This window comes from Elaeis guineensis, chromosome 1, assembly GCF_000442705.2.
Source record: "Elaeis guineensis isolate ETL-2024a chromosome 1, EG11, whole genome shotgun sequence".
NCBI classification, from domain to species: domain Eukaryota; kingdom Viridiplantae; phylum Streptophyta; class Magnoliopsida; order Arecales; family Arecaceae; genus Elaeis; species Elaeis guineensis.
The window spans coordinates 7,886,755-7,910,995 of record NC_025993.2 but is presented as its reverse complement, the minus strand read 5'-3'; the positions used below and the strand labels follow the sequence as shown (position 1 = coordinate 7,910,995).

General features: G+C 37.2%; 2 protein-coding genes across 8 annotated transcripts; one reads left to right on the top strand and one right to left on the bottom strand.

Annotated features, from left to right (window-relative positions):
* The first annotated feature begins 74 nt into the window (after positions 1-74).
* LOC105037099 (uncharacterized) lies at positions 75-7,289 on the top strand. Of its 7 annotated transcripts, XM_029262457.2 has the most exons (7): positions 175-291; positions 753-925; positions 1,000-1,041; positions 3,118-3,314; positions 3,840-5,050; positions 5,359-5,433; positions 7,039-7,289. In XM_029262457.2, exons 5-7 carry the CDS (start codon positions 4,133-4,135, stop codon positions 7,153-7,155), a joined length of 1,110 nt encoding a protein of 369 aa, XP_029118290.1. In that variant the 5' UTR covers positions 175-291; positions 753-925; positions 1,000-1,041; positions 3,118-3,314; positions 3,840-4,132; the 3' UTR covers positions 7,156-7,289. The 7 variants fall into 7 exon arrangements, with proteins under 7 accessions (XP_010911117.2, XP_010911105.1, XP_010911112.1 ...); XM_073247088.1 differs by lacking the exon at positions 3,118-3,314; XM_073247027.1 differs by having other exon boundaries at positions 753-1,041.
* Positions 7,290-9,105: 1,816 nt separating this feature from the next.
* Positions 9,106-11,190, bottom strand: LOC105037120 (NAC domain-containing protein 48). The gene is made up of 3 exons (XM_010912822.3): positions 10,941-11,190; positions 10,571-10,845; positions 9,106-9,878 (listed from the first exon to the last, which is right to left on the bottom strand). Exons 1-3 carry the CDS (start codon positions 11,101-11,103, stop codon positions 9,444-9,446), a joined length of 873 nt encoding a protein of 290 aa, XP_010911124.1. The 5' UTR covers positions 11,104-11,190; the 3' UTR covers positions 9,106-9,443.
* Positions 11,191-24,241: the final 13,051 nt, after the last annotated feature.

The window sequence follows — 24,241 nt, the reverse complement described above, 5'->3', positions numbered from 1 at the left end:
CTTATATTTCTTTTAGTGGATGGACATTTAGGTACAACAGCATCAATAGATAGGACTTTAGGAGGGGGTGTCCTCACGCCCGCATAGAAATGACTGTGTATCCGTCCGTAAGGCAGCATTGCTTTCATGGTAACTACGCGGCACTAACCGGCCACCTTTTCCACGGTGCGCCATGTCACTCCAAGGAGCCAAGTAGATTCTCCGTCTGTGCTGCGTCCTTTTCTTCTTCCTCCAGCGGCATCGATAGCGGGCGAGTTCGGTCAGGAGACTTCTTTGCAGAGTCTTCGAACGGTGAGTTCATTCCCTCTTCCTTCGAATTCCCTTTTACTTGTGTGAAATAAATCGCTGAAATGTTACTGTACTCCATTAAGCCGTGAATTTGGCATGTATAGGAACCCTAGATAGGGATTTAATAACTTTTTTTTTGATGAGTCGTTTTGGAATTTTTTTTTGGTCCGACGCATACAGTGGAGCGAAGCAGCGATCCAGTTGAGGTTTTGTTTCTGGCGTTTATTGTGATTTAATTATGTGAACTGTGGAACCTCAGAAATGTGTTCGAGTTCTAGTTCCTAATCCACAAAAGGAGGAAAGTATCCACTGATTTATGTATAATTTGAGTGGTTTTTTTAGTTCCTGGGCCTTGAATTATAATCCCACGTAATCATGTTGAGCTGTTGAAGTACTTTCGGAATGGATTTTGAGAGGGAATCGATGAATCTACGATTCCCTGACCTAATTTTTGATAATTGTAGGGTTCTGTGATCAAGGCTCGCTGTGATTTTGGGTGATTTTATTGCGTATCAACGGAACTAAATTGTGAAGGATGGAAATGACACTCTGCCGTCCTTTACGGTGGGTTTGTAGTCTCATAGCTCTTGGTAGCTACGTTGGTATCCACAAAAGGCACGGCGTTCTTCCTGTGTTGGTATGTGACAGATATTTTTTTGTTAGGCGTCTGAGAAGCATAAGAGGTCTAAATTGATTCCGAGTTCTTTGTAGGTACATTTCTGACAGTAGCAAGGAATGATGGCTGTTTCTGGGGTGAGTAGGAACATGCAAGGAGAGTCAAGGTTTTGCTCATGCTGGATGAATGAAAAAGTTGCTATTATGTTTAGTTTAGTTTCGTTTTGTAGTGAAGGTACTATATAAGCGGTTTTTTGGTTCCTTTGTTACAACTTACTAAGATATGGGAAAAATATGAAAAAATATTTCAAATGAAAGGTCATGCACAATTTTCTAGGTGAGTTTTTGAATGACAAGGAACAACTATTCTTTTCTCATTAGTAGTGCTTAGATCGATCGATAAGGAAATGGAAAAAAAACCTGGTGTATGCCAGGAATTGTCATACCCATTTGCAGAAAAACCTTGAAGCTAGTTGCATTTTTCATTTTTTGAAGGGAAAGCAATGGAAGCCAAAAAAATAAAATGAAAGATTTGAAAACAAAAAATTGATTGTATCACCATGCTTCGGAGAGCAAAAGGTTTCTTTATTTTAACAGGGAAATCAAGGTTTTGTATGAGGAAAAAGAAAATAAGAAAATGTTGTTCAGATGTTTGTTTGCAGATAATTTGGTGGTTGGTGAGAAAAGAAGAAAAAAGGGAAAAGGCATGTGGTGATGCTTTGAAAAAACTGAAGTTCTTTTCTTCCTGTTGTTTTTGGGAGCATATGAAAATTGCCACATTTTAGCCTCTACATAGAGCAGATTTCATGTTCAGGTATTTTCCTTTCAAGAAACATGATTGAAAGATTCAATCTTCTAAGGGGAAAACTTTCAGGTCTTTTTCCCAGGAAAAACAAGATACCTTAATGGAAGACTGCTAAATTATTTTCAGTATTTTTGGCCTCTCTTTTTAAATAAGGGATCATAAATAAGTTACGAAAATCAAACTCTTAATCACAAACAGAGATTGCAGGCAGTAGGGGAAAGGTAGTACATGCACAAACAATTACACGCTCTGCCAATTTTTTGAAAATGGCTATTATTACATGGTCACCCCATTAAAGATGATAGAAGCATATCCATATGAGATGCTTCTAACTTGTACGGTAAGGGTAAAGTCATCCATGGACCCATGCTTAAAGTGGATAGAAGAGTAAGCCCTTGATAAAGCATGTTTGTTGTCATCATCTGATACACTCTTTAAAATAATATTGGGGGCCAATGCAGTTTATTTGCCTTTTGAACAAGCAACAACAATAGGATGTGCTTTATCCTCAAGGGACCTTTTATTAGCATCAAGTTTAATAGTATCCGATTTTGTCGAAATCCTTAAATTCATTTGTTGACTACATGAAATCAATAACAAGTTTTATTTGGAAAAAAAAAAAATCTAACAGTCTTTTGTTTAAATAATTAAACCAAGCATAGCAACTCAGACCATCTCTTCGGAAGGGGATGCTCAAGACAGTTTGTTTTTGTTCGTGTCTAGCTTTGTAGCTGGGTTTAGTAACTCTATGGGTGCTGAGAAGGTTTCTAATGTTGTTCAATTGTTTTTTGTTCATAAATAATAGCCAAAAGACATGACCTTAATACATTCATATTACGACAGATTTTTAGGGGGTACTGTAATTTGTAATGGCTTATACTAGTCATTGTTGTGCTAAAGTTCTATGATCTATATCGTGTATTGCAATTAGTAATGTTAATGCAGGAGATTTGCAGCTAGTTGGACTATAAATAATACTATTGTTTTTCCATGCATTGTGCAGTTGCACTACAAGCAAGCCCCTACCAACTAGTCACATCTTTTCTATGTGTATAAGTTGTTGTAAAAAAGGTTGGCCTTGGATCTTTATGATTGGGAATAGTTAATTTCTTTTACTCTTAATGGTTTCAGGAATTTTGTAGGTTTAGTCAATTTAAAAACTGACTCCATTCCAACACTATTGTATACTTTCAGCACAGATCAGTTAAAGAAGGCCATTGGATGTGTTATATGCTCCTCAACAGTTCATGTTAATTTGATATGGCCCTATACTATATTGGGGGATACTGATCTATTCCTTGTCTAGTTTTATCAGATTTGTAGATCTCTTGCTTAACTTGCGGGTAATATGAATACTTGCCTTTCTGCTTGGTCCTATTGTACATGTTCAAAGGATAACTTGCTTGCAGGTTTTATGATCTTTTGTTATGGGGAGCTTGCTATCCATTTTGAAACCAACACTCTATGAACTATTGTTGTACTCTCTTTCATATTTGGCCCCTTTTTTTGGTTGGACTTGGGCTTCTGCAATCTCTTGTCAGGGGGAATGGGAGTGCTTGGAATGGGAGCAAGCACTCGTACTTTCTTTCAGTATCTAACCATCCAGGTACTTATATTGACTTTTTGCTCATCCAGTTCTCCAACTTGTCTTTCTGATAATTCCTTCTAAAAGTTTTACAAAAATGTTTGTTGACAATATCGGTTTCTTTGAATTAGTATATGGGATCAGAAATGTTCCTTTTATGCTCATACATTAAAAGGGCTTTGGGTAATTGATTCGAACTTAAGATACAGACTGCATCATTTGGTTCCAAAATCTATTTGTGTGAAGTGAGATTTAGTCTTTCTCCATCACTATTTCCAGTAGTGACCAGATCCAGATATAATGCTTATATTGGAGTCTTAAAACAGTTGATCTCCCACCCTCCCTCTCCCCCTATGTTTGTCTCTGAAATAATTAAGGGCTTTTTTTTTTTTTGTGTGTGTGTGTGCGCGTGCGCGCGCGCGCGTGCCAATCTTCTTAAATTTGCAAAATTTTCGAGGAAATGCAAGATTTTTTTTTTTTTGTTGTAATTTTGTAATTATAAATCTGAACTGTGATAGTTAAACATGATATTGGTTGCTGGTGCAGTTTTTGGATTCTGAACTGGCCTGTCAGTCGTCGATTTCGTTCAACCTTTTGAAGTCACTCGCATGCCTGACTTGTCTTTGTTACTGAAGCACAGATCATCTTAAATGTTCAGCTTTGTAAAAAACTTTGTCCAAATTGTCATAGAGGCTGTGTGGTTGCCTTATTTTCATGCGATGTAGGAATACCACTAGCTTGTTATTCTGTTTCAACCATAACTTTGCTGTAAGGTGGGCCACTTTCTTAGGAGTAAGCTCATAATATTCTGGTGACCTTAGAGGAGTCTAATTTATCCAATGGGCCTCACAGAAGAACATATGCAGTTTCATGATGGTGAAGTGAATGATACAAATTCTTGCACTTCCATGAGTGGTCAGAAGTTATATACATCACATACATCAAGACATAGCACAGATACATCACGTGCATCAAATTGTAGCACAGATAGGGATGCAGGTCTCTTGCTTTGTAGGGTGTGCCATAGTGCAGAATCAGACAGAAGGGGGGATGCTGCCTTAGGTTTCTTGGACATTGTCCCCCTGTCACAAGAAATTTTAAAAATCAACAAAGATGGAGATAAAGCTTCCAAGAGAATTGCTGAAAAGGATGAAGATTCCAAGAATTGCGGACGGATTCCTGGATTTATAGAGTTCATAAGCCCTGAAGGGGAGATATTTGTTTGTAGCACTGATGTAGAAACAGGCTCATATCATCACCAAGACACACTATTTGAACTAGGATGTTCCTGCAAAAATGATCTTGCTCTTGCACACTATGCCTGTGCATTGAAGTGGTTTATAAACCATGGATCCACTACATGTGAGATATGTGGAGATGTTGCTAAAAATGTAAGGCCTGCAGATTTCAGAAAGGTCATGGCTTCCTTGAAGGACTATGAAGCATTAAGGGAAAGGACAGCTACGGGGGAGCTTACTCATGTATCTACTGAGACAGCTTCAGGTGTAGATCCTGATGCTATTGCTGCTATCCGAAGACAAAGACTAAGTGAGATATCATTGTGGTTCAATCCTCAGAGTCATTCCATAACAGTTTCACAAGAAATTGCAGACGAGTTGCCTGATAACCCAACAGAAAATGTGGTGCACACCGATAATCCAACAACTAAATGGGCTATTGAGGGCACAGGAATTTTAGTTGCTACTGGCCTTCTTACTGTTACCCTTGCATGGTTAATTGCTCCTCACGTTGGAAAGGTATGCATTCAATTGGTGCCAATTTAAATTTTTCAACTGATAATGGTGGCTGGGATTTCTGTTTGAATTGTCACGATTTTCCAGGGGAATGATCAAATATCACTGTTAAACTTGTAGTGGAAATTCAAAATCATTCCACCTATGTATAGTCGTATATATAGGCATAATCTGCATACATCTCATAATTTTGTGGAATGGATGATTAATTGGTGCATAGTAAGTTTTCAGTGGCCATTGATCAAATAACAATTGTTCACTTTGCTGATACATTGTGCTGCTTCACATACAAATTTCTCACTGGTGTGCAGAAAACTGCAAAAAATGGTCTTCATATTCTTCTTGGAGGTATATGCGCCTTGACGGTTGTGATCTTCCTTCGGTTTGTAAGTAAATCCCTCATTTTATATTCTTGAACACCTGATCCCTTTTTTGTTAAATGAAGATTTTGACTTTTGATTTATGTTTTTTTTTTCTGGGCCCAACTTCTGATATGCTTTCTTTGCCTGTAATCTATAATTCATTTTATATCTTAAGATGGTTTTGCATTAAGAGAACAAAGTGTCATTCAGAACTTTTATAGTGGATCAAGATCAGCTATGTTGGAATCTTATGACAGATCAGGCATCAGTTTTGTGCTCCATGAATCTGTAGTTCGTAAGGCGAACTGGTGGACATGTATTTGTGCTTCTTAAGGAGAGAACTTCCTATTCCTGTGCTAGATCTTTTGTAAAAAAATTACTTTTTCAAAAACATCTAATAATATAATCAACAAATGGGAAAAAAGTGTTCCTCGGGCAAGAGATTTCGTGGTGGCTCACTTCAATGGCATGCTAGAGGGGTATAAAACCACATTAGTCTGTAGAGAATTTATATAGAGCTATAGAGTCATACAAAATTTTGCCATCATGCCAGTGTGACCATATAAAAAAATGTACATCCTGCTTTATTTAATTTGGCGAATGCAGGAAGCCAAGAACTTAAACAGGAGTCTGAACAACAAGGGAGTGACATACTATATGAGGTTACAATTTGCAGTTGTCTGATTAATGTGAACAAGAGCGGAATCCAGTTTGGGGCAGGGAACAGGTTTTATTACCAGAAGTCATCTATTATTGTCTTTAAGTGCTAGACCAAGTTTCTTTAGTTAATGTTGTCTATGCTCTGTATTTCATCTATCATTGTTCCAGTAAAACTTTGCCCAGGATATTGGATTGCTCTGCATAACTTGCCTAGTTCATCAAGTGGACATTGGAGGAAATGCAATTAGGAAGCATAGTGGCTAGAAGCATGTGGAGTCAGCTCAGGATTGGTGAAGGAATAAGAAGTAGATCTTGGCTTGGGAAGGGGTTGAGATTGGCAAGATCAAGACCTTGCTTTTGTCTACATTGGTTGATAATATTACATCAGTTTACGGTTGATGTTTAAAAATCCTATGTGTTAGCAACATTTGGAAGCCAGTGGTAACTTGGTCAAGGGTTTAATATGTATCTAGTGGTGGACAAGGCAATGACCAGAGGTGAATATTTGTGCTAGATTGTGCCCTGAGAGAATTGTGGGAGAAAGCGTAGTCAAAATCAGAGCATTGGCAGGATCAAACACAGGTCATTGTTGTCCGACACCCAGTAACATTACTATAACCAATTGGCACCCCTAATGTTATTTTAGTTTCCAATTTCTGGCTTCTCGTGCTATGTCTGTTTAATCTAATGCTTGGGAGCACAAGGTTGTATGGTTAATAGGAGATTGAGACACTGGTCATTAATCAAGTAACAAGGGACTCCAATGATACTTGGTCAACCTGTGAATGAACATATTATTTCTATTAGATACCATTCTATTTATCATGCTAGTGTAGAAAAATAGTAGAATATTTATGACACTTTTCATTTGTTCAATAGATATAATTATTACATTCTGTTGGTTAGATGAAGTTGGTGTGCTCCTCTATATCATAGATGAAAGATTGTTAAGTCTTTTTTTAATGACAGGTTGTACTATCAAGAATCAAGTATGGACCAGCACGCTATTGGGCAATCTTGTTTATATTTTGGTTTCTTGTTTTTGGAGTTTGGGCTTCTCGTACCCATCATGCCCGCTCCACATGATCTGGTCAGTGGATTCCAGAGGAAGCCTGTTTTTCCTTTGTATGCCGGTTATGCTTCACCAATCCCCCATCCTTGTCACTGCTATCATGTTTACAGCAAGAAATATTAAGCAATAAAACAGTGTTGATTGCTTCTGTTGTGATGCTTGATGCTTGAGATGGTTTTTCCTCCTGACCTTTGGGAGAAAATTCAGACATTGCTGGGCAGATTACATCTGATCTTTGGTATGAAAAATCCTTGGTGTGATAAGCCAGATTTGGGTGTTCAAGTACCCAAAATCAGCACTTGAAGCCTACTTCCATTTTCATTTTATAGCAGGGGTTTGCAGAATGATCGCAGGAACAGCTATTTGTGGGCACCAGCATGCATTTTGTTATATGCTGTAGAAGCTGGACAGTTTCCTCATGTCGATAACTTGTACTTTTAGGCTTAGTTTTCCTGTGGATATAGTATTTACTAGACCAGGAGCAAGGGTTCCTGTTCTAGAGCACCCAGTACTTCGTTTGCCTTGGCAAGCTGGTTTTGCGTTCGACCATCAGGGCGGCCCTTTTGCAATTTTCTCCCTTTTATATTCGTTATGAAGACCATGTTCATTCACGTAGCTTTTTGCTATTTTTTGTTTCAGAAATAATCAGAGATACTTCTCAAAGGAGGACAGGATTAAATTTGAGTTCGGCCATGATTTACATGGCAATGGTTCAGAGCGACCAGAAAGCACATAGTGATCAGGATGGTGCTTGGGATTCTTTATATGGTGGATGGTAGGTTAATGGATAAATGTGTAGCTTTATTGGCAGGAATTTGTTGTAATTAGTGAGGCATTATGTTGATAAGGATCTTTGATGCTTGAGATAGAATGGTGGACCAGGCTTGTTATAATCCAAGATAGAGAAGCCAATGGGAATCATATTCGAACTGTTGGACTTCAGGGAAGGCCCTGATTTTTCTAGGCTCAGTCCCTGGCTCTGATCCATCGACAGCTCTGGAGAAGTACGTGGCGTTCACAGGCATGGGGGCGCGGCCCGGTTCTTCATCTAAATGATTAGATAAGGCAATATTCTGTGACCCTATGTCCGGGTGTCAAAGGATAGTGAATGTGGTTATGCAATTTATAAATATCTTTTAGAGCACCAGTGCTTGTGTCATCATTTATCCTAGCGTGGAGTGGATTCCCATGATTTAGAAATTTATGCTGTCATTGTTTTGTTCCATATTTCAGTTGGTAGATTGGAGCCTAGATGTGATGTAGGGCCATTAAAATACTGACCAATCATTGGAGAAAGTATGAGCATCGATGTCATACTCGAGAAGCAGTATGACTAGTTAGCAAGAAAAATTATTTTTTGTTCAACTTGCACGGAGGTGAAGTATTATGATCCTAACTGCACCAAATTCTAATAAAACAAGTGCTTTCATAGATCTTGACACCAAGGGAACTGGAGCTGCATTTTGAAGAAGTCTTATTATTTTTAATTATTTACTTGCACAAACGTTCATTTGGTTTCTCAGGAGATGCACTATAAAACGGGAGGAGACTTGGTCTGATTGCTGTGTTTCTTTGGCAGTGTTACAACTTAGAATCTAGAGGAAAAGAAAAAAATAAAATAAAAATAATTATGTATATTAAAATAGTTATGAGCAGACTGTTTCTATTTTTGTTTGTTGTAACGTTTAAGCCAACTTTTAGCTTAAGATGCTTTTATTTATCAAAAATGTTGAAAGAATATCAAGGACGAATTTTTTCGCAGAATAGTTCATGATGGCTTTTCTTGATTGGGATTATTCCGGATACAATCTTATATTTATATTAAATAGAAAATAGTTAAATAGGGAATGGAATATATCTATTTATTTGGAGACAATTTTTCTTCAAAACTTAGGGGCGGCATCCTTGATGTGTGAGAAATTTCTAAAACTAAACGACCAGAAAATTATCGGAACAGTCGCATGTATACTTTAATAATAATAATTTATACTTCACAGCACTTATAGAAGCCCAACTACACAAAAATTTTCTTTACAAACGGCAAGAGCATTTCACCCGCCTCTTACACTAACCAACAATTATGCATACAGACACATCCTTAAACCCAGGCACCCACCTACACCAACCCACGACTCGGAGCCACGCGGTCTCATCGCCGCCACATCATCTCCATCTGATCACCATCCAACAGTCGCACGCCCTCCTCCGATTCCACGGCGGCTCGCCTGAGTCACCCCGAGTCAACACATAGACTCCATCACCACCGCGTACATTACCAGTGCGTACTCCGTCATGTGCCGGTTCAGAAGGGCTTGCCCAGGTACATGAGGATGTCCTGGAGCGGGTCTCTGAACCCTGGTTCAAGCGATCCCGGTTCGAGCTGGGGGAAGAACCCGATCCCACTGGCCGAGGCAGTCGGACCCTCGTTGATGAGCGGAACCTCGAGGGCCTTCTCCCACTGGCTCCGCACCGCCCGGGGCTGGCTCTGGACCTCCCTCTCCCACGTGACCTCCGGGGACAGCACGCGCTCGGAGCAGCTCGAGTCCGTGTGCAGCCTCGGCATCGAGTCCGCTGTGTCAAAGTACACCATCTCCGGCACGTGCTGGGCGAACACCGGCTTCCGCTCCGGCTCCGGTCGCCCGGCCATCCTCCAACCGGCCGCCTTCCTGTCCGACCCCGTCGCCTTCTCCGCGCCGCCTTTCTTGTTGTAGATCCGGCACAGGACCGAATCGTCCAGCTGCGAGCGACACGTGTCTCTCAATCGTCGGTATAAAAAAAATACATTAACTAGCGCTGCGATTTAAAAGAAAATAATCTTTTTTGGGGTCGTTGTCTTGGCTTTTACGAAAGGCGTGTGGGGATAACTACGGAAAGAAAGCAGACGGAATCAAATGCTTCCAAATCCTGAAAACAACGCGCCGAGCAAGATTATTGGCAAGTTGCTCGCAGGTCGAGGGCCAGTCTAAGTGCAACCAGGGTCGTACATTGCAATTTCCGGCCAAGCAACCATTTAAATTAGGACACCTGTACAAAAGCCAAAGTCCCGGCTAGAAGTCCTTGTCACCAGCCGTACCCTACCTCATAGGTGGTGGGCCCTTATAGTGACATCAACCGAGAACACCAACTTATCTTCCAACATGGTGAGGTCCACACGCGTCCCACGACGTCACCTTATTTTGGGCTACGTGTCGATTTCCAGTTCAAGGACGCCGGCCATCGATTCTGGACGAACCGGCCAGTCCAAGTCCCAAAAGCCTTCAAAATAACGTACGTGGCAGGATTTTACTGGCCGCACATCACGGGATCAGCTGATTTACCACTAAGATAAATCATGTAAAATAAGAATGATATTTCGGGCCTAACAAAAGCCTGCCACGTACTCACGCCGCACGTTGTTTGGTTATTTCCTACAATTAGGGTTATACGTACCCGGAGGCTGTTGCTCCTGCGGGCGGAGCGGTCGACGTCGGCGAGCCGGTACTCGTGCATGATCCAGTTGGTCTTCAATCCTTTGGGCGCCTTCCCCGTGTAGAAAACCAATGCCTTCTTTATCGCCACCGGCTTGGGCGTCCCGATCGGCTTGTCCGCCCCGGTCGCCTTCCAGTACCCCGACCCGGCCGCCCGGTTCGGCCTCGACCCGTTCGGATACTTTCTATCCCTCGGCGAGAAGAAATACCACTCTTTCTCCCCGTACAAAGCCATCTCTGTAAATATATATAAAGAGGCATACGTATCAGCTACTGATTTTAAGGATCATATGATTCGGATCAGAGGGTCGAGATCGATTTATTTATTTTACCAGGGAGCTGCCAGGGGTCGAACTTATAGAGGTCGATGTCGGCGATGATGGGCACGGCGAGGGGCAGGGCGGCGCATTTCCGGCAGAGGTAGTGCGTCACGAGCTCCTCGTCCGTTGGATGGAAGCGGAACCCCGGTGGCAGCTGCAGATCTCGGGCGTTCATCTCTCCTTCTCTTTCCCTCCTCGCCGTCCGATCTATGCTCTCTTGTTGCCCTCTTTATTGCGAGTGGTGGGAGGATAAAGCTTGAAACTTGAAAACCAAGAGGCGCGTTGGATTTATAGAAAGGGGGAGGGGAGCGGGGGTGGATGAGGACACCGGTGGAGCGTGGGGGCTTCGAGAAGGCCACGTGGGAGTGACGGCAGGGAGTCGGGCGGGCTGCACTAGGAACCATTGGATGGGGCCACGTGGCGAGAATCAGGCGAGGGAGGCACAAGTGGCCGGGATTGCGGCGGAGGTGATTCTGTCATGGCTTACGTCACCTTTTTGGACGGAAGCGCACGTTGGCGTGCCGATGTGGCACGAGCGGCTTGCCGATCGCTGGCGTTCGCGATAGGGCGGGGGCTGGGCGGGGGTGCTTTTTTCCCACGCGGCAGGAACTAAGAGAGCACGGTGCTCGGCCGGTAGGTTGTCGCCACGTGGAGCTTCGAGGACAACGTTAAGGCGGATAAGGGAGGGTTTGGAGCGCACGTTTTAAATATAAAAATAATATTTGTTGAGGTTTGCTTTTCGCACGTGACGTTGGAGTAGATGGGCATTGCGAATGGTGCGAAATGGCGGGAGTCAAGATGACTTTGAGACTAAATTAAGACTTAAGACGTTTGACACCTGTTTGTGGCAATTAATGAAAGAATTTTCTGCAAGGAGGAACAAGTTTTCTCTTGCAACTACGTGCATCACACTTATAAATTAGCACGCATGATTCATGCGAAGTTGTTGGGAGATATCTAAGAAAAAAATCATAAAAAATAGATTCTGAAGCAAATTAAGATAAAATAATTTTTGTACAAACTAAGGCAAAAAGGATAAAATAATAGTTTTAACATGTTAGAGAGATGCATAAAAATAATATGGTTTGCATCATATTAATTTTCACGTGTCTTTTTATGCATGCTAGCCTAAAAAATTGGACAATCAATTACACATGTTGATGTGCATTTCATCTAGTTGATAACGCCATCATCCAATAAGCTTTAGGATTCTGCAAGATCACTTTACGCATCGATTTTGGTGGTAGCTGCCGACAACGTGACAATCATATCAAGATGGTGATATCAATTCTGATTATTAGGAGAATTCCTAATATCATGAGTATTAAGTTCAAGTAATATGTATATTGCTATGGTCCAAGTGGATCCTCACTCTAATATCAAATATTTGTGCATCTCATTGAACACTTAATAGTTTTCGTAATTGCATTCAATTTAATTGAATTTAAGTTCTATACTTAAAACAACTACGCTTGATATGTTGAACTATCTTGACTATATATGGCAAGATCATCTCTTTATTGGAGATCGCCAATTTTGTATTCTCAAACTTGTACCAGGCATAGTTGTATCTATTTCTTATATTGCAATTATTTACATATTATCTTAGAAATTATCCATACAATTATCTTTCCTTCGTAAATCAATCTATGCTGGTCGTTTGAAGAATACCTACTGGTCAATTTATTAGGTGAGAAATGGAAGTACACCAAATGTGACGCATTAAAGCATGATCTAACATAGCAAAGTTTTTATGTGTGTGTATATATATATTATTCCAATAGATGTTGTTATATTAAAAATTTTAACTGTTTAACAGGTGCAAACACAATTTCTGTCAAACTATTGCCGAAAAAAGATCTGAGGCCATTGTCGTGTTGACATCTTTTCCAAGTTGGTCTAATTGCCACGTATACATTTAGAAAATGGTCGTTGGACTCCACTAGGGTCACATAGCATGGTAGGTGGCGTTTTTCTACCATATTAGGACACTTTAGGCGTGTCCTCTGCACGCCTGGATGGAAATGAACCACGTACACGACGGAATGTGCCAAGATTATTCCAAAGAACATCCTTCAATTCTTTGAAGCTGCTCTCATTTATTTTTCCAATGACTCGCCCAGGAATGTTAGTAAGAAAATAGGGGATTCTGCCCCCTTTTCCTTACCCAAAAAGTTAGGGAAAAAAAAAAAAAAGTGACGAGACTATCATGGCATCTTCCTATGTTTTTCTTCCCCCAACCCCCATCCCTAAAATATATAAAAAAAATATTTTGGCAGCTTACATTAGCACCCAAACTTAGAGCAAATATAAGAACGATTAGATTTTGAGATAGCCCAGCATAATAAAAAGTCAGAAAAATATTTTGTGCACTGCATGTGGTGCAATAAAATTGACGTGGTGCACTATGCCATCCCATTGGATCACGTAGCCCTCGTTTTTTTACGCTCATTAAATACCTGCAATTCTATTTTTTGATTTAAAATTTTGAATGATGAAAATATCCCTCTGTTCTGAAAAATTATGATATCTTATGGCCTATTACGATATCCTGAAGACATATTATGCCTTCTTGAAAACAAAAAGTTATAAAGAAAGAAAGATATTTTTATAATTAAAAAATTTAATGACGAATATATTTTTATTTTTGCATAACTGACGTATTTAATTCACATCAAAAAATACAGTTACGTAGTCCAATGGGAAAGAGCGGTGCACTGCACTACAGTGTACAAAAAATTACTCAAAAAGCCAACCCTATACTCCAAACTAATTCCATATTCCTACCTAATTTTCCATTCCAAACTAGCCCGATAGAACCCAACTGTGCTCTGCCCATCAATTCCATCTCTTCTCGGTCAATTTTGGTTTAATTTCCCTTGTTGTAATGGTATTATAACCATTAAAACGGCTGCTGTAACTGTTTCAACAGGCTCTCATTGCATGGCACATATGTACATAAATTCATGCATATATACATATCACAATTCATTAATAAGAACTAAGAAGCTAAGTTGATTTATGCTTCTTTTCTTACTATGCTAATCATGGGTGCTTATAAATTTTGCTATTTAACATCATTTATAGCTTTTGTCTGTTTCATTTTTCCATAACTGCACCATTTCGACTTAGGACCTAAACATTTTTAAGATAACTTGTGTGGCTCAATTTTTTTCTAGGAATTTGCACTAAGCTACTAATATTTACGTTTATCAAGGGGGTCTTGGAGCCCCAATTTGTTCATTCTATTTTAACGTATAAAATCATGCAATGTGATGATTAGGCATATTGGATTTTCTTATAGTCATTTTGATGAAGTGATAAATTGATTGTGTTAGGATTTGACATCTCGAGATTCGATCCATATTGAGTCCACAGCAAGATTTGTGACGAAAAACGAAGTCCAACAAGACCAAGGTCATCCCAAACGGAGCTCAGATGGAGGAGATACGTGCTTTTGAAATCGGTACGAAACTCGGAGGGACAGCGGTTTGCCGGTGGCCGGCGATAGGCTGGCGGAGCGGCAGTGGCACAGTAGCAGGTGGCGGGACGCTGCCCAGTGTGCGGTAGTGCATGGGCCAGATGCACAGAGCATGGCCCGACACGAGACGCGAGAGAGCCTGCGATGCTGAGAGAAAGAGCAGGGAGGCTCTTGGACAGCGAACAGCAGTCGCTTCTGGGATTCAGGGGGGTCTTCCAAGAGAGAGCTTTTGTGAGAGAGAACTTCTCGTGAGGGAGAAATTAGGTGTATGAGGGTTGAAGATGGGATCTCCTCTTGTAAATTTTTTTTTTTATAGTGAAATTTGCATGCCCTGTGGAGCCGAGATTTTTAGTGGCTGATCTATGTATTTTGATTGTTTTTGTTTTATTTTTTCTTTCTTCTTACTGCATCGCACAGTAACGAAAAGATCTTGAGAGATGGTGTTCTGACCAAACATCCATCCAACAGGTTGGCTGAGGGAAAGAGGGCACATCGACCCTTATGTGTCCCATATAGATTATAGATGTCCTAATAGAGTTCTACCTTGTGAACTGACCTCCTTTTCCTTTTTTTTTTTTTTTTTTTTCTCTTTTTTTTGGGTATTGGGAAGTGAATGTACTGTTTTATATTATGGTTAATACATATGCATTAGGACTTTTTATTGGGGAAAAAAAAATGAAAATCAGTTATTTTTCATGGAAGTTAACATGGTCCCTTGAAAATGACATCCTAATAATAAGGGCAACAAAGTTGCTGCTACTCCTTTGCTCCCATGGCCATGGAGGCTTATCAAACACATTGCTAACATACTTGATTTATATTATTTTCACTTTCAGAATAAAGTTGATCTCTTGAGATCTATCATTTATGAGCAATAGATGTATAGAGATGCTATAAAAGGCCACAAGCATGTAGTCACACGACCTCATCAAGTAGTAGCTAGCAATCTTCTATTTTTGGGTTGGATATGTTGGCATTTTATCTTTTGAGGGCTCTAATTTGTAAGACAAACAAAAATGCAACATATTGTACCCAAAAAAAAAAAAGTTATATTTTTCACATTAACCATTATATAAATTAGCAAATGAGCATGAACAAACTCCTTATGAGCTCTCAGATAAAAGATGACCAAGTGTCATACTCCCACATCGACTAATCAAAGAAATGCCATGTGCATTTATTAGCTTGGACTAGTCTTCCACCCAATAGCTTGAGTTTTTAGGCAATGAATTAGTCTCAAGTGCCCATTATGCATTACTATCTTCATCAGCTATGTGCCTCTTTCATTGAGGGATAACACAATCGAGTAGGGTACAAGCCATAAGTGACCTCCCATTTCGAGGAAGAGCCAAATCATGATGAGAATGTCATGAGATTGGATAAAGAAAATCGTCATAGTTCTGTATTGATGAATCAAAGAGATGTCACATAAGTTTATTAGCCAACCAACTTAAGTTTTTGAATCTTGAGTCCATGACACATGGCTATCGAGATACAAGCAATGAAATAATCATCGCTCTAACTCTCTCTCAAGCATTTCAAACAATGGCATAAGATGAATGGACCTCCGAGTCGCGCTCCATCAAAGATTCCTAAGAGATGTCCAATCTGAGCATCGATAATCCAATATCTTAAGGCAAACTTGAATTCTTTTTCCCCTCATATGGACATCTAAATGTATGTGATTTAAGAATGTAAAAGAGTTGAATTTAAGATAAGAAGCATAATAGTTGTATGCGAATATCGTAGTCTCAACCATGGGTGCAAAAGAGATGTGAGGTGAGCATCCCTAAGCGGTGCCTCGTAGGCTTGGGAGGTAGATGGCTTGTGATTGTGCACGCACTCACTCACATTGGGGTTTCATTCAGGTAAAAGAACCAACAATTCATATGAATTAGAGCAAATTAGATGGTTCAAATTTTCTACGGATAGATTCTTACTTGTAGTCCTAACGTACCTTTTCATATTATTAAGAGAAAGTTTTAGGGTCTCTTTCCAGGAAAAAAAAATAAGAGAGAAAGGTTTAGGATTATTCAGGAAATCAAGTGAGATTCGACTGAATTTCTTATTGCATTCATGAAGTAGCCTGTTGGAGTAAGCCCATGTTAATCAGATATGTCCCAGCCCAACAATCTTATGGGCCAACAGAGCCCCCGATGAGACACAAAAAATAGGACACACCTTTATGAGAACACGAAATTTTTTATGCACCGCGAGCGGTGTAGAAAATCCGACATAGAGTACATCGTCTTGTCCAATTGATCCACATAGTTATCACTTTTCAATGCGCATTTAATGCTTGCAGGTCAGTTTTTCGTTTAAAAATTTTGTATGACAAAAATATCCCTATCTTTTTGATAAAATTATGACATTCTATATCTATATTATGACATCTTACATTTATAATATGCACAGGATATGATAATTTTTTTAAAGAATAGGAATATTTTTATCATTCAAAAATTTCAAGCAAAAAAGCCGATCTATCGACATTAAATGCGTGTTGAAAAATGGTTAGACAAAAAATATCTCCCTCATGTTATAATATTTTAGGCCATATTATGACATCTTGTGCTATATTACACTATATAATATCATAATTTTTTTCAAAAGATAGAGATATTTTTGTTATATAAAATTTTTAAACGAAACAACCAATTTGCAGGCATTAAATACGCGTTAGAAAGTGATGACTATATGGATCAATCGGACGAGATAGTGCACTCCACATCGGATTTTCTATACCTCCTGCGGTGCACAAAGAATTACTCTTACGAGAATATAGGCTGGACTGGCTAATAATCTCGATTTCTGTAGAAAATCCAGTCCAATATTGTTCACACGTGGGCTCCACTAGTTTAATCTAGTTTAAATCCAAATTTTTAACATTTCATGTGTGTATTCATCGTCTGATGCATGCCCTAGTATGCAACCCACCCCTCCCCAAAAAAAAATAAAAATAAAATAAAAATAATTAATTTATCACGATAATCTTAGGTGGCTTGTGAAAAGAGCCAAACGGTGCCTGTGCTTTTTTAGGGCACCATGCACGAATTGCCTAAGATATTCAGAAGATTTCACAATGAGAAGTTAGGCTCGCCGATTATTTAACTTGATATTTTACTCTCCAAATCCTTTTTTCACTTCTTCTTGAATAAACAACTCATGTATAGCTTAATGATGGCATTATCATCATTATTTTACGTGTGGACACATACAAACAAAATCCAACGATCAAAAAATTATGAATTTAGGACCTGTTGGATTTCACATGCCCTCCATTGTCAAATGATATAATGCTTGTTTTGCTAATAATAAATATAACCATATTATTCATTAAAAGAAATGATATTTTCAGACACCCTATTCATTTCTATATATGATTTGGATTGGATTCGAGTATGAATTTTATAACTGAAAATGAGTTAGATAATCTTTGGCCATGTCCGTTTTTGTGTTCAAATCGATTTGGGTAGAAATTTTAGAACTAAAAACAGGTTGGGTGAGCCATTGCTGTATCCTGTTGATAACACTTGAACCATGGGATTGAAATCCTCTTGTTGTTTGGTTTAGAACTTCTCAACAACTAAAATAACACTTAGTAATACTTAATAATGATAATTTATTGTACTTATTTAAAAATTTATTGATGTTATTAAATCAAGTAACGTGCATATCTTGTGATATTTCATATTTCAATAACTGATTCTTTTCATTAAAGAAATACATCCCTTTTCCTCCATAAAATAAAAATCAACATATCACATTTTACTTTTTATGAGACTTTCAAAACTTTATTGTTTATGCTTATTAAATATATCAAAGTCTATATATTCCTACATCATACATAAATTTCATAAATTTTTTAAAATATTAGGTATTCATGATTGTTACGGCAGATTTTTGACTCTGATCGGGTAGCTAGAGTCAAGTAGAATCTGCAAGTACAGCAAGATCAGCAAAATAAATCCTAGTCAGAGTTGGCTCCGATGGAGATCTTTTGACGCTCAAATTAAATCTCTGAAACGAACGAGAAGGAGTGTGCAATAGATAGAATGTACCTATCTTCAGGGTCCCTTTGAGGCCTCTATTTAAAAATAGAGATGAAGGCCGTTTAGAGGATAATATTTTTGATCCATCCCGATCGGTTCGAATATGCACGGCGAGATTTGGGATTCGGAGCTAGCTTATAGTTTTTCAAATTTGAAAAGAGACGTAAGATTCTTGAATCGGACGGAGTTCGGCTGGAGGACTTTGGATCGGCTAATGGCGTGGTTAGCAGGGATGTTTCTCTAGTGCTAGTGGCTGGGATTGCCGGCCGAGATTATGATCGGTGGTCAAAGTCAGAAGGTTTTTCGGTTGCACTACTTGAGAAGATTCGGTCGGAAGGTAAAGCTGGTAGCTTGGATCGACAAGATCCAAAATCAGGAGGCTTTCTGATTGCTTATGTTTTCGTTTGGATAATATGTTACCTCCAATAATGATTATTTTATATTTATATTGTAAAAAAAAAAATAATATGAATATATAGATCTATGTGATTTTTTAAATATTTTTTATTTTTTAAAAATATATTTTAATGTAAATTTGATCTACCTAATCAGTAACTCAGCAGTTAGACTGTAACTTGGAGCCTTGGTTCCAGTTTTATAACCAACTTTAAATCCTCATATGGTTACTTATGCATAACGTGCAACTGGGATAATTAATTCCATTATTTTTCTTTGTGACCATGCCATTGATATCAATTCTCATTGGTAAATTTTGTTCAGAATTTGATTTATATTTAAAAGAACATCAACTACAACAAAATAAGATATTAATGATAAAAAAAATTTATCACTAATAATTAATTTTTATCACTAATAGTTATTAGTGATAAAATTTTTATCACTAATATTTAGTCACAAATAATACCATCATCGATAATTTTTTACGATGGAAAAAAAAATGATCGCAAATAATCAATATTACCGATGAAAATTTTTTGTCGTTAAAAAAATTATTTTTTTAAAAAACTATTTACAATACAAAATTTTAGTCATAAAAAAAGATAATTTATGATGAAACTAATTATTTACGATGAATTATATTCATCGCTATTAATTTAATTAAAAATTTTTATAAAAAATCAAATTTAAAAAAGTATTAGCGACATAAATTTTTCATTGTAAATATCTCAATTTTTGACTTAAATTTTTATCGCTAATAAATATTAAATTAATAATGATGAAAATATTTTTATCGTTATTAATTTAAATAAATTTTTTTATAAAAATTAAATTTAAAAAAAATTAGTGACATAAATTTTTCGTCACAAATATGGTTATTTATGATGAAAATATTTTTATCGCTATTAATTTAATTAAAAATTTTTATAAAAATTAAATTTAAAAAAATATTAGCGACGTAAATTTTTCATCACAAATATCATTATTTACGATGAAAATATTTTCATTACTATTAATTTAATTAAAAAATTTTATAAAAATTAAATTAAAAAAATATTAGTGACGTAAATTTTATGTTGCAAATATTTCAATTTTTGATGTAAATTTTTGTTAGTAATAAATTTTTAATTATTTACGATAAAAATATTTTCATCCCTATTAATTTAATATAAAATTTTAATACTTTTAAAATTTATTTAAAAAATTTATTTACAATCAATTTTTCATTGCTAATATATTTTTTGTGACTAATATTTCATCAAAAATAATTTCATTGCTAATAATTTATAGATATTTTTTAAAAATAATTTATAAATATATATATTTAATTTATATTTATAATATTTTTTATAAATTAAAAATAATAAATTAAAATAATAAATTCATAAATAAAATTTTTTATTTTATTATATTAAATTAAAATTATAAGAGGTCTAAAATAAAAATAAAAAGCTACACAAATAGGCCGTCAAGTATCGGCATCTGTAGAAGGAGAACGAGCTGGGGAAGGAGAGCACTCGGATGAGCTCGGACCGGCCTACTGCTGTCTCATCAGCTGCATCATCTGCTCCATCTGTGCCATCCACTCTATCATCTGGATCTGGAGTCGCTGATACTCATTGATGCGTGCAGTCAACTCATCAGCTCGCTGCTCAGCCTGCCTTTACACCTCTGTCAGTCGAGCATCGCAGACAGCATGGATGTCAGTCCTGAATGAGCATGAGGATGAGAGAGCAGTGATCCTATGCTCTAAATCTCTAATATAACAGGATCTCGTACCAAGTATCTGATCACAGATCTCATCATCTGTGGGTGCGGTCGAACTCTCAGGGATAAGCTGAGATCTGATGTCTATCATACGATCCTAAAAATTAAAGAATATAGATCTACGCATCAATATTCATATCTTTCTCGACATGTAGATCCTCCTCCGAATCATAATAATCAACATATGTGTAAACCTAATCTCGAGGATCCGATGATTTTTTATTTTTTTAAAATATTTTTTACCTAAAAATAATAAATATTTTTTTATATTTTTAAAAAATATTTTTTACCTAAAAATATTTTTTTCCTAAACGAACTCCAGACTCAGCCTCTCACGGCCCCTGCTCCCATGGTGCCGGTGCCGTCACACACCTCACGTCGCTCAGACTCGGCCCCCGCAACGCCCGCTCCTGCGGCACCGTCATCGTCACCCATCCCTCACGAGCCACCCCCCTGCGACGCTGCCACCCTCTCCAACCCCCCGCGACCTAGATTCCAACTCGGATCCTAATCGGATCCCAATCTGGATCCCAATCCGAATCAAAATCTCGACTCGAATCCCAAACTCGATCCAATTTGAATCGTGATCCAGATTCAATTTTTATTAATTAAATAATAAAATATTTATTTAATATTTTATTTTTTTATTTTTTTCTTTTTTTTCTTTTTTTTTTATTTTTCCCCCTCCTTTCTCTCTTCCCTTCCTCCCTCCCTCCCTGCCGTCACCCACCCCTCCCCGGCCGACCACCTCTCCACCGTCACCCACTCCGCGGCCCCGTGGTGTCGCCATGTCGCGGCCGAGCCCATCCCTGCTCTGTTTTGCCCCTGGCCACCCTCGGACCCCGTCTCCACCGGCTGACCCCATCCCCGACCTCGTGGCGCTGCCGGCTGCCCACGGCCACCTCTCTGCCCCCATCTCGCCCACGACCCTCCCGACCCCATCCCCGCCCCCATTTCTCCCCCGACCACCCCTCGACCCTGTCTCCGCCGGCTGACCCCCTCTCCGACCCCGTGGCGCTGCCCACGGCAACCTCCCCACCCCCGTCTCGCCCCCGGCCGCCCCTCGAGACCATTCCCGCCCCCGTTTCGCCCTTGGCCGCCCTTCGACCCTGTCTCTACCGACCGACCCCCTTTCCGGCCTCATGGTGCCGTTGGCCGCCCACGACCCCCCCCCTGCAACCCCCTTTGCCCCCCGGTGGCCTGATCAACACAAAAAAAGGGTTGGAAGAACCTTACCTCCGACGGATGACAATGGCAACAGCGGTGCAGACGGCGAACGACGGCAGCAACGATGGAGACGAGCTCGCCGACGGGAAGAGGGGGGAGAGCATGGAGAGAGAGAGGGAGAGGGAGAGAGGAGAAGAGAGAGGGGAGGGAGAAAGAGGATCTCGCACGAAAAGACGTCGAGTTGATGTGTATTGAATGCAGAACTATTAACGATAAAAATTTTCAACGTTAATAATATTATTAGCGATGAAAAATTATTTTCATCGCTAATAATTTCTGTCAAAAAAAATTTTTCTACTAAAAAAAATTTTCGTCAAAAAAAAAATTTACGATATAAAAAAAAATTCATCGTTAATAATATTATTAGCAATGAAAATTTGATTTTCGTCGTCAATAATTTCCACCAAAAAAATAATTCTCACTAAAAAAAATTTTTCACCCAAAAAAAATTTATTGATGATAAAATAAAAAAATTTATCGTTAATAAATTTATTAGCAACAAAAATTTAAAATTCATCACCAATAATTTTTACCAAAAAAAATCTCCATTAGAAAATTTTTTTCATCTTAAAAAAATTATTTACGATGAAAAAAAATTTAGTCATTAATAGATTATTAGCAACGAAAATTTAGTTTTCGTTGCCAATAATTCTTGCCAAAAAAAATTTTCACTAAAAATTTTTTTCCCTAAAAAAATTTCAAAAAAAAAATTTATTGATGATGAAAATATAAAATTTCATCGTTAATAAGCTTATTGGCAACGTAAATTCAATTTTTATCATCAATAATTAATTTCCTCGCTAATTTTTTTTGTCAAAATTTAAAGAGTATTTACGACGTAAATTTATTTTACGTCGCTAATAATTAAATATCTTTCCAATAATAATTTTATAAAAAATTAATTTTAATTTTTTTTCATCAAGAAAATTTTTCATCCAAAAATTTAACAACAAAAAATGATATTAAAAAAAATTTGTGATAAAAAATAAAATTAATTTTCTTTAATATAAAAAATTTTTGATCTAAAAATTTTTTTAAAAAAAATTCATCAAAAAAAATTAATTTTTTATTAATCAAAAAAATTTATATAAATAGTTAATTTATAATTTTTTTAAAAAAATTACGTACATAAAAAATATAATTTCGATGAAAAATTTAATTTGTGTCGCTAATAATTGCTATAAGAACAGCTCTTCGACTTCTGCAATGGAATGGGCATTATGAAAAATCGATAGCTTTGAGATTTTCGATCTCCAACGAGCTCGTCTTCTTCTTAGAGTCTTCATTTTGAAAGTCAGAATATGAGAATATCACGGCATTGTGCGAGCATCTAAGATATAGCAATTAACTAGAATTCAAGCAAACCAACAGGTAGTGTAAGTTGTATTATAAAGCACAAGCTCATATTTATGCTTTACATTGCTAGGAAGATGAGTGCTTGTATTGTTTGTCTTCTCATGATTGAAATTTCTACAGAGATATATTTGAGCGTCAATCGATGCGAGAAGCGATCGTGGAGGCTCTTTTCATACAGCTTAAGACAGACACTCTACAGAAAGATTCATTAATATCATTAGTAACAGTAACAGCGATGAACAGATGAATTTTACATCGCAAATAAATATATAGCTCATTTCATTCAAAAGGATCTATTTATTCTAATTCACAAATATCACCTACTTTCATATGATTTTTTCATATAAAAAGTTTGGTTTGGATCATAACTCACATTTGCTGCTTTACCATATAAAAGGATAAAAGATAGATACAGATGCTACAAAAAATAAATGCAGTTATCTCATACAAAATAAGGAATTTATATTTTATAATTTTTATAAAATATTAATTTTTTTATATATTAATGATGAAAATATTTTCATCATAAATAAAAGTATTTATGATGAAAATAAAATTTTTATTGTAAATAACATTATTTACAACAAAAAATTTTATCGCAAATAATAAGTTTTATTTTTTTTAATTTTTGATTTTTTAAGTATTTATAATGAAAATATTTTTGTCATGAATAATTGAGTATTTATGATGAAAATAATAATTTTATCATAAATAATTATTATTTACGATGAAATTATTTTCACACATAATAAGCAACCTTTGATTTTTTTTAAATTATTGATTTTTTTAAATATTGATGATGAAAATATTTTTATCTTAAATAATCGAGTATTTATGATGAAAATAATTTTTAATCATAAATACTCAATATTTATGATTAAATATTTTTATCATAAATAATCTGTAATTTTTAAATTTTTTAATTTTTTTCAAAATATTGGTGATGAAGATATTTTTATCATAAATAATCGAGTATTTACAATGAAAATCATTTTTGACTATAAATACTCAAATATTTATGATAGAATATC

Bases quoted from the DNA above. Each gene is read 5' to 3' on its own strand.
- LOC105037099 (XM_010912815.4), top strand. From the start codon at position 90: ATGACTGTGTATCCGTCCGTAAGGCAGCATTGCTTTCATGGTAACTAC. The intron at 292-4,145 runs GTGAGTTCATTC...TGGGCCTCACAG, and splicing joins CTTTGCAGAGTCTTCGAACG to AAGAACATATGCAGTTTCAT. The intron at 5,434-7,038 runs GTAAGTAAATCC...TTTTAATGACAG, and splicing joins TTGTGATCTTCCTTCGGTTT to GTTGTACTATCAAGAATCAA.
- LOC105037120 (XM_010912822.3), bottom strand. From the start codon at position 11,103: ATGAACGCCCGAGATCTGCAGCTGCCACCGGGGTTCCGCTTCCATCCA. The intron at 10,846-10,940 runs GTAAAATAAATA...ATATATTTACAG, and splicing joins CGACCCCTGGCAGCTCCCTG to AGATGGCTTTGTACGGGGAG. The intron at 9,879-10,570 runs GTACGTATAACC...TGTCGCTCGCAG, and splicing joins GCAGGAGCAACAGCCTCCGG to CTGGACGATTCGGTCCTGTG.